Source organism: Atta cephalotes, assembly GCF_000143395.1.
Source record: "Atta cephalotes unplaced genomic scaffold scaffold00089, whole genome shotgun sequence".
In the NCBI taxonomy this organism is placed as follows: Eukaryota; Metazoa; Arthropoda; class Insecta; order Hymenoptera; family Formicidae; genus Atta; species Atta cephalotes.
Window position 1 is genome coordinate 609,164 of NW_012130153.1, and position 10,422 is coordinate 619,585.

General features: G+C 33.8%; 2 protein-coding genes across 2 annotated transcripts in view; one reads left to right on the plus strand and one right to left on the minus strand.

Annotated features, from left to right (window-relative positions):
* The window catches only part of LOC105624816 (protein suppressor of sable), an 11,155-nt gene extending 8,835 nt beyond the window's left edge, over nucleotides 1-2,320 (plus strand). Inside the window, exon 9 of the mRNA XM_012206167.1 lies at nucleotides 468-2,320. Coding sequence (XP_012061557.1) covers nucleotides 468-2,320 — 1,853 coding nt within the window. The remainder of the gene's footprint in view (nucleotides 1-467) is intronic.
* Nucleotides 2,321-3,566: 1,246 nt separating this feature from the next.
* LOC105624818 (U6 snRNA-associated Sm-like protein LSm8) lies at nucleotides 3,567-5,019 on the minus strand. The gene is made up of 4 exons (XM_012206168.1): nucleotides 4,989-5,019; nucleotides 4,863-4,903; nucleotides 4,270-4,397; nucleotides 3,567-4,050 (listed from the first exon to the last, which is right to left on the minus strand). The coding sequence occupies exons 1-4, from the start codon at nucleotides 5,017-5,019 to the stop codon at nucleotides 3,960-3,962; spliced, it is 291 nt and encodes a 96-aa protein (XP_012061558.1). The 3' UTR covers nucleotides 3,567-3,959.
* Between the last annotated feature and the right edge of the window lie 5,403 nt (nucleotides 5,020-10,422).

Genomic DNA, 10,422 nt, shown 5'->3' on the forward strand with positions numbered 1-10,422 from the left:
TGTTTACCTATATTTTTTTACTAATTGATTTTTATTAGAGGATGTCTCACAACTACTACATTTCCTCTTAAGGACATATTCTTGAGGTAATTTTTGAGACGAAAATCCTAGTACAAAAAACTCGAACTACAATAATTTTTTGTAATTATAACCTAATTTTAAATGCTTATAAAAGTAAAATGTTTAAAAACTTTTAAAAAATTTTACTTTTATAGTCTCTATTATTATTTCTGGATTCTTTTAAACATTCTGTAATAATTTTCGAATTACACACTATCTTTAATCAATTATAATTCAAAAACTGTTGTAGCCTCGACATTTTTGTATTTAGGATTTTTGTCTCAAAATTACCTCAAGAATATATTTTTAAGAGAAAAGTGCGGTAGTTGTGAGACACTCTGTTTCTTTTAATCTTCATTGTTATTAATATAATTCACATTGAATACTATGTACATACAGATAATTAGAAAATCAATTATATCTGTGTTTAACAGGCGAACATCTCATTTGTTCATGTATAGAAGTTCACGAGACAATGCCGCCTCGTTTACCAAAAAAAGCGCAAGAATTGTTTTTGCGAATACAACAGCAGCAACGCGCGGCTCAGGACAGTTTGAAAAACATGGATAACGATTCCGATGCACCTAATACCGATCAAATAATCGAAGATTGGTATTCAGATGACGAAGACGACGACGATGATGATGACGAAGGAGGTAATCTTACCATAGTGGATAGTTCGAAAGATGAAATTGAATCCATCGAGAAGACTCAGAATGTTGTTATCAAAGAGAATTTCCAATCTGCGACATCTATATCCAATGTACCTCAACCGGCCGCTATTGTGGACAAATTAGGTGACCTGAGCAAGATTGATATCAGTGCCGAGGTATCTAAGTTGCTCTCTACCCTGAAGGCTCAGAGTTCCACGAACAGCAAGACGCAGCAAACGGCAAACTCGAATCAAGATGCGTCGAAGATTAAATCAATGCAAGATACAAAGACGGATAGCGAGACATCGTCAAGTCCGAGGCGGTCACCGGGTCCGAGTTCATCAACAATGTCTGTATCCAGGGATCCACGAATGTCTCGGGATCCCAGGCAACGTCGAGAAGTTGAGCAGAAACCGAGCAGCCCTAGCATATCTTCTGATGTGAAGAGAGAGCAGAAGCCCCTCAGGTTAGAAACGAGCATCTACAGTTCCGGTATCACCGCGGTAGATGCTAATATGGACACCGATCTTCGCACGAGAGCGGATCAAGATCTCAGACGACAAGACATGGATTTTCGACAACGTTTCCAGTCTGGTGATTTTGGTGACACAGATTTGCGTGTCAAATCCGATGTGGATCTGCGGCAGATACTGAGCCTACCGTTCAAACCGGCACCTGCGCATATACCATGCACTGAGATCGACGCAAGTATCGCATCACATCCACCGATGGCATACAAAGTTTATGTAGTCGATATACCCAGACCGGATTACACTGGCCTCAAGCTAACGAAGAATGATGCACAGGTCAAATATGATCCGCGCCTCCGCAAGATCTTCCGTATCACTAAACCTGAGCAACTAGCCGACTCGCCAATGTCACCACCACCACAGATGAAGCAGGAGACACCGAAATCGCCGCCGCAATGTGTTCGCTCAGATCCACGACGGAAAACTCTCGAAGCAGCAGCTTCCAATCAACAATCCTCGCAAAATGCGACCAATGCTGCAATGATGGCTAAAGGGATGCAGCCAATGGAGACAATGGGATCCAACATCGGTCTTGGTCCCGCCAGCATGCAAGTGAGACCTGGTATGCCTGGCGGTCCACTGCCTGGCGGCATTCCGGGTCCACCTCAAAGTATGATAGGTCCGATGGGTCCAAACCATCCAATGAACATGGGTAACATGGGTCCAATGAGACCTATGATGAACGCTGGACCGATGCCGCCGCAGAATATACCACCCATGGGTATGCCACACGGTCCGTCAATGGGTATGAATGGACCTGTTCCGATGCCGCCCCAAGGTCAGATGAATTTCGATCCACGTTTCAACGCGCAGCGTAACAATGGAGCCGGACTGTTGGGCCCTGGGCCCGGTACCTTCGGACCGGATAATTACGAGGGAGGGCCGCCTTATCCTTGTGGTGGCAATTTCAATAATTTTGGAGGACCTAATGGTGGTAGCAATGATCCGTTCGGTCCGAATGGATCAAATGGACCTAATTTTGGTCCAATGAATAGTGACGATTGGGGCAGTAGACAGCGCGGCGGCCGTGTTCGCCGAAGAAATCGTAGTAGGACCAATATGGTGACCAACAATTAAAAGATATATTAGGAAAAATAGATTGTGAACACCTTTCATTATAATTCTCACAAGCGATAGAATTCGCGTGTGTATATATGCGTGCATGTAACACTCAAAAGAATATTTTAAAGTCTTTCCAATTTATTTTCATGTATTAATAAATATCAAGGTACTTTCTTGTGTAGTTCTACAGATTTATTCCTTACAAATCTATAAAAATATGTAAATATTTATAAATATTCTTTACAAGTAATTATCAATATGTACACATATATCTTTGATTTACATAAAATTAAATCTGTAGATTTACTCTAGAGAAAGATTTGATAATATAACAAACGTTCGATAATGATTATGAATAGATTGAGAATTGTCGAGCGATGGCTCATGGTACGTAAATTTTAAATTATAATAAATGAGAAGCTATATCACAATGCTCATATATGTGCAATTTTCCTTTGGAATACCACATAAAAGTCGATGTATTCCAACACTCAGACTATACCGGATCCATCACTCTTTATTTATAATTCGTTGCATAATTCTCAAGAACACTAATTAAATATGTAAGTTCATAATATAGGAGATATTTATATATATATAGACCATTACAAATATGTATCCATTCGTTTACAATAAATAGATTCTACGAAAAGACACTTAGCACACGTAAGTCGCGCCGAAATAATTAATCGAAAATAAACAAACATTTAAAATGTCAAGTGAATGTTGATAAAGATGATTGAATTTATAATTAACGTCTTCCACAAAAGACATGTGAATGCCTGCGATCTGTAAGACACGTGTTATTACTTTTCACGATTGACATCCACGATTCGTAAATCGACATATATAACTTTACGTGTCATGGAGATGTAGAGATTCTAAGATGAACTGCAATATTTTGTAAAAAAATTAATGTATATCGATTTTACAAAATATGTAACTTAGTACTTTTTTACGCTTTAAAGAAGAAGATATATGAATATGTATAGATTCCAAACGCTTCGATTAGAAACATGCAAATCATATATCGAAGTATCATAATATAATTTGTAATTTCTATAATTTCGCACACTTCCGATGCAGATTAATTATTTAGCTCCTCTACTGATTCTTTTTGGTAGTACGGACTTGCGTGTCTGAACTTTAATGATAATATTGCGATTTAAAAAAGCAGAAATTTCTAGCTATATGTATCTTCTTTGAAATGAATCTAAGAATAGATACAGGATACTGACTTTCACTGAATTATAGACCTTAATCGATGTTAATCTATACACTTTTGTTTATTATTATTGCTACATTATATAAACGCAGAGCGAAATTACATTTGTAAAGAAAATACATTTGTAAAGTTTACTATCATTATATGTAGCAAGATTTTTGTACAGACGAGAGTTGTTGATTCAAACGAAAGTTTTCGGTTTGTTTCAATGATGTAAATACTGCTGTATTAACTCTGTGCACTTTTTAAAATACAGTTATTATATGCTAAACATGTGTCTACATATGACAAATGGAAGATTTTTGTACAATATACAACCTATGTGAAAAGTTGTATTACTTTTTTTTCTTATAATGCTCGCGATTGTTCTTATTTTAAATTTAGATGAGAATAGACGACGATTCCAAATTGCAATTTCAGATATATTCATTAATGGGTAATAGAACTTAGGGGGTCAGCTCGTATTGTTGATAGATCCAATCTTGCGTCCATTTCGTCGTCTATCTCTCCTACTATCGCTCTGAAAAAGAAGAACACCATGATAAGTAATAATGTGTATTCTTCATGAATATTTATGTTAGATATTTATTTTCATAAATGTTAGTGCAAAGTGAAATTATTTTTCTATATTTTTCTAGTGATAAATACTGATGTAATAATAAAAAGAACAATTATTATAATACGATTATTAAAACTACTTTGTGTGTACACAGTTTATATCTCAAGAAATTATACTGACACGTTATCTCCTCTGATAATGTGCAAGCCCAAGACAACCTGCTCCACTCCCTGTGTCGTACTGTATACACGCTCGTGTGATTCATCCAAAATTAGATTGATAGTTTGATCAAAACCTTTCAGGGTACCCTGAAAATTTGGCTTATGAAGATAAGCTGAATAATTATTAGAGATATTAAACATATAATTTTTTTTCAACATTATTATTGATATTAAAATTTTATTTTTTAGCAGAATGCAATTATATAACTAAAGTTTTGAAATATAAAACATTTGTGAGAAACATTTTCAAAGAATTATAGCTTTATTTTTTAAATATTTGTAAGATACTAAACTAGAATGATCTGATAATGCTATTCGAATATTTTAAAAAATTCAACTGCATAATTACATTCTGTCAATGAATAAAACTTTAATATCAAAAGTTGCATAAATATAGAAATATTTAAATTTAATAATCATGAGTTACAAAATAATGTAAACATAATATTGTATTTTACTATAATTATTTTTCTGAATAAACAAAACAATTACAAACTATGTATGTATGTAAATCGGAATTCTCATAATTTTGCGAATAATCTGTGTACTCACAATGAAATTCCTACCATCCGACGTGATAATAGAAACTGTATCTAGGTAAATTAGTCAGTTAAAGGTTAATACATTTATTACGTTCGTCACAATTCAGTTGAATAATAAATTATACAAAAAGGATACGATTCACGTAACTCTCTAATCCTGACGCCATTATTTATTGTCACACAGCTGTCTAAATATCAATATAAAATCACATAAATACGTTAACGAGTCATTAGTCTTCACGAATATAGGTTAGGTTAGCAATTATGTAGCAGTAATGTTAGAACTGCTAAAGTGAGGATATTGAAGGATATGTAACACAATATAACAACAACGAACGCGTCACTGCAGCTTCTTCTTTTTTATAGCATCTGTCTTCAAATGAAGGTCAATGTCACTACAGTCAGAAACGCGTCACTACAAATAAGCCGAGTGACTTCCATCATTAATGCCGATTTGTGCCACTGCCGACTGTGATGTGGACTGATGCCGATTCGAAATTCGAATGCCGACTAGAAGCAGATAGTCATACAAGCATATCATACATATAAAGAATAGAACGTAGAATGAGACTTATGCAAATGATTGTTTAGAAACTTCACTCTGGATGCATTATTTTATCCTTGTTGTTTATTATATTAAACGAGAATAAAATAATGCACTTCAAATAAAGATTGCAATCGAGTTGGACGCTTTTAACGCTTTTCAGTATTTCTTTTATGTAATGAACGATAAAGACAAAATAATGATTACAAGCACTTAAAGCACTTTAAACGTCTTCTTTTTATATTAAAATTTTTAAATATACGTCTTCGTTAAAGATATCTTGTGTTGAGAAAGATATCTTCTTTATTATTTATGTTTTGTATTTTTAAGTCTCTAAAAGTTAAAAAAACTATTATATTTATTTGTTCTGTATCTTTGTAATCAATAGCTGCGTTCAGCAGAACACAACAGTTTTACAACTGTTTTATGATTTTCTGGTGAGATAGGATCATTCTTCTAGATCTAAAAATATAATCCAATCAACGCGAAGAAAATTTTCAACAGTTGCAAAATATAGATACAAGCCGATCACAAGTTTGTTGCGACAGCCAATCTGAAGCTTGCATTTTAAAATCAAAGGTTTCAGATCAAGGATTTATTTCAATACAATCGAACCAGTTTCAAACTATTAGAAAATTGCGCATTATCTCAATTTGATTATACTGTGCCATAAAATTTTATAATGTATAGATTTTTGTCAGTCAAACTAGTTGAAAATATCTATAAACAAATCCCTAAAATTTTCAGATTTGTCCTTTATTTTCTTTTTAAAAAATAATTTTCTTTTTAAAAAATATGATAACCGTATTTATAATCTGAGTATGATATACTCAACTTTAGATTACAATTAGTTTTACTTGTGTAAATGGAAAGCAACTATTACCTATATCGAAAAAATTTTTTTCAGAGAGACCGTTTTGGAATGTAGACCTGTAATAGGGAGTTTTTGCAATACTATTTATCCAGATACGGTGAACGCTAAGGTCAGATTTCCTTTTTAACAAGATTTAATTAAGAAAAGGATAACGTGACTTTAATATTTATCATATTCACATTATTGCAAAAATTCCCTATTTAGTGAAAAGTTGAATTGCGCATATGCAGTTTCGACTTGCTTAAAGCCAATTCTACTAGGCACTAAATGTGAGTATTCGCCATTTTTACTCCTTTCTCTACTCCTCTATTCGCTGACCACTCCATCGCTGAGAAGGTTATAATCGTTATTATAGATTATACTTTCTAAGCTGTTGGAAACCTTGTAGCTTTGTATTTATGTATTTCCGCATTTCGAAATTTTACCATAAGGTTAAAAGACAAAAAGAAGGATATAAAAAAACTGAAATATTATATATTAACGAAGGCAAAAAAATTTATAAAATGTCTTGTTGCGGTAAACTGTATCAATAAATCAAAAAAAGGTATTCAATTATTTAAATTTCCTGCGAATAATATTCGTTGACAACTTGCTGTAAAATAAATACAAGACTTGTGAATAAACATCACTACACTTCTTCGCAGATGAGAAATTTCAATCCTTTTCTTCAAATTGACATACATATTTGGCACTTTATCTAGAAATAACGCTAGACATTCTTTAAGTCCTGCACTAATATTATGATAGATATTCAATTATAATAATATCAATCAATTATAATAATAATATATGATAGATATTCAATTGATTTTGAGAATAAAAATGGAATGAAAGGAGCTACAAAATTTCAAGCAGCAAATACAAATCATAACTTATAATGACCATAATCCATCATAGCTCAGTAATGGAATGGGGATAGAGCAAGGAGTGACAAAAGGGATAAAATAATGGACGCGAATACCTACGTTTCTAGTAATTCCACAGTATAAACCAGTAGGGACACTTGGTGTCGGCACTTTTGACGCGTCACAGTCACGTGAACATCCACCATGTTAACGTTTGAAAAATCCAGGATCGAAAGAAGGTATAGTGCCCCATGTGATAGTCCATTGCTTTGCTCTAAAAAACATAATTAAGGATGCCGTGTAAACGTAGTCAATGTAAAAATGTTATCTTTTTTCACAAAATTACATTTGATTATGTTTAATTATATAAGTTAACCTAGCATAAACTTACTTTTTGTAAATTATAAAAACTTACCTTATGATATCTTTAGGATAAACGAAAAAAAAGTGCATAGTAAATTTTTACTATTATTACTGTATTGTTTAATACTGTAACATAACTTTTCTTTTTTTTATCCATTTTTTTAGAAATATTTACGGCGCAACTCTTAAATTGTCTTCTTTTGCCACGGATATCACACGGGATCTGTGTAATATGTACATTTTTGTCATCTTGCATTTCATTGGATCCGGCCTAAAACAAAAGCTGCGCAGCCATACCTGTGCGAATACGCATTTTTTCGCTGAGTGTCTCTACTAGTTATACTGTGGTAATTGTCTAATTCTACATTAGTTGCAAGCTGATCGCAAGTTTGTTGCGACAGCCAATCTGAAGCTTGCATTTTGATATCAACGCTTCATATTGGCTGTCATAACAAACTTACTCAGTTTGCAACTAATGTAGAACCGGCTTAATGGTTATTCTATAATAAGTCATTAGTTATAAATCAGAAGTCAGACGTTAAAAATTGACTGTGATTGGTCAATTTTTAGCTTCTGACTTTTGATTTATGACTAATGGCTTATTGTAGAAGGCTTATAATGGCCATTCTATAATAAGTCTTTAGCCATAAATTAGAAGTTAGAAATTGACCAATCACTGTCGTCAATTTCCAACTTCTAACTTTTGATTTATGATTATTGGCTTATTGTAGAATGCGTGTAAGCCGCAGCACAGACTTTTGCATAACGTATAGTGTACAAGCGAATCAACTAATCAGAATCTTTTCTTTCCTCCTATTCCATGAAAAAGAAGAATTTCGATTGATTGATTTCCTTATGCACTACGCATTATGCGTTATCAGTTTGTGCTGCGGCCATTAATCTCACTTAAAATCACAGGTTGATGCAATCGGGCCTAAATCGATAAAACAGCAATTCATTGGAAGTTTGATCGTTGATATGACAGAATTGCTATTTGTTCTGCTGTACCGACGCGGGACGCGGGATGTCGCCACCATGAAGTTGGCACGCCAAAACGACGTGCGAAGCGCGACATATTCAGATTCAGCGCAACTGAGGCGGTTTTCGAACGCGGTCGACGGTCTATCGGAAATTTCGTCAAGTCAACGGGGACGAGGTGATAATCCTTTTAATCCAACGGATTAAAAACCGCATCGATCGCGTTCGTTGCGGCTTTTTAACGGTCGGTTGCCAGCTATCGCGGATGCTCTTATGCTCTGGCACACGAATTCTAATTCACGTCTGAATTTGCATCTGTTTCAACGCGGTCCAGGATATCGACTCGCGCCGGAGGCTTTCACTAGCTTTCACCGCGGCTTCAGGTAAATTGTTTTCTTTTCATTTCATATTGGAGTTTTGATATTTGCCAAGGGCGCCGGCAGCATCTCGATGCTGTTCGGACATAATCCGTATTTTCCACTCCGTTCGTTCCCCTCCATCGTGATTCAACTTGATTGTCTTTGTTTCGGAATTCGATATGTAAAAAATTTCGCGAGATTTTCACGGACGCATAATTTTGTTCTGATCGGATAACCACGGATCCGCGTTCGGAAACGAAATAAGAAAAATAACAGTGCTAACAAAATATGAATGACAGTGAGAAATTTCGTAATTTTCGAATTGATTGATTTTAGCTATGCGAATCAAAGTTGCATTTGTCGGTACGATCATGGTCGGAGGAAGCGAAAGCGACAAAAGTATCATTCACAAAATGGCTATTCTGTTTTATTTTTTGTGATGAGATTTTAGTGCGAGTCGCTGCTGACTATATTGAGATTTGTGAATGAAATCAGCATTTTAAACTTAAACGGATAACACTGTCACCGTAATAATTGGATGAATATCGTTATCAACTTATATATCAAGGCGTACCCAATTAAGTTATATCAGGAAAAATGTTTCGCTATACACATAGAAAAACATCATTTTATTATTAAGAAAAGTGACGCATCTATTTACTCCTTTCTTTTTAAATAATAACTGCAGTTATTTTTTTTCTTTAATAAAAAGTATTTTACTTTAAGTACGAAGCGCCATTACGGTCTGAATGTTAAGATGTTGAACTATTATATATATTCATATAAATGAATTAATTTCAAAAAATGATGAATTGCGTGTCGATATGGTTTAACGGACTTTTTTTATGATTATTATGTCTAAGAAATTTATTCTGTCCCCACTGACTTCCAAAGTGAATTGTAATCTATTGTGAAACGATTTGAATGTTCTTAATACCGTATCTATTAAATCTGCAGGGACTACCGATATCATCCACATATTTTATATAAAAGTTAGAATCTAAACCTGATGATCTTAAGCGTCTTCTCCTTCAAATCTTTCAACATACAAGATCTGCTATGATGAGGGAACCCATCAGATTACCGTTTTTGTTTGTAGAACTCATCATTAAAACTGAAAACCGTCGAGTTTAAAACTAAAGAAATTGTCTTCATGACTTTATCTCTTAATATACATGTTGCTTTCTTTAAACAGAACGTTTAAGATTTTAAGACGAATAAAGATGACATCAACACAATGAATTAACAAGATTATTCGTAAATTATTTATTGCACATCTCCGTTCGCGCTGATTCTCATTAGTCCATAATTTAGTTTGTATTAGTCGAATTTATTATAGATTTGTATATGAACTTTTAAAATACTTGAAACAAGTAATATTATTAAATATTAAATCTCGTCCGATCGTACATGTGAGAACACAAGCAATAGAAATAAATGCTTTAATTAAACGTCTATAGTAGTTGGATCTTAAGTGTTTGTATAATTTTGTATGAATTTATATGTATATAGTCTTTTAAATTGCCCGCCAAAATGATTTTTCGGTTTTGAAACAAGTAATTATTATTTATGTATAATATATGTTTATTTAATATGTGTAATGATTC

Coding starts and splice junctions, on each gene's coding strand:
- LOC105624818 (XM_012206168.1), bottom strand. CDS start 5,019: ATGGCGTCAGGATTAGAGAGTTACGTGAATC. Junction 4,398..4,862: donor CGGATGGTAGGAATTTCATT/GTGAGTACACAG, acceptor CCAAATTTTCAG/GGTACCCTGAAAGGTTTTGA. Junction 4,051..4,269: donor ATTATCAGAGGAGATAACGT/GTCAGTATAATT, acceptor CTTCTTTTTCAG/AGCGATAGTAGGAGAGATAG.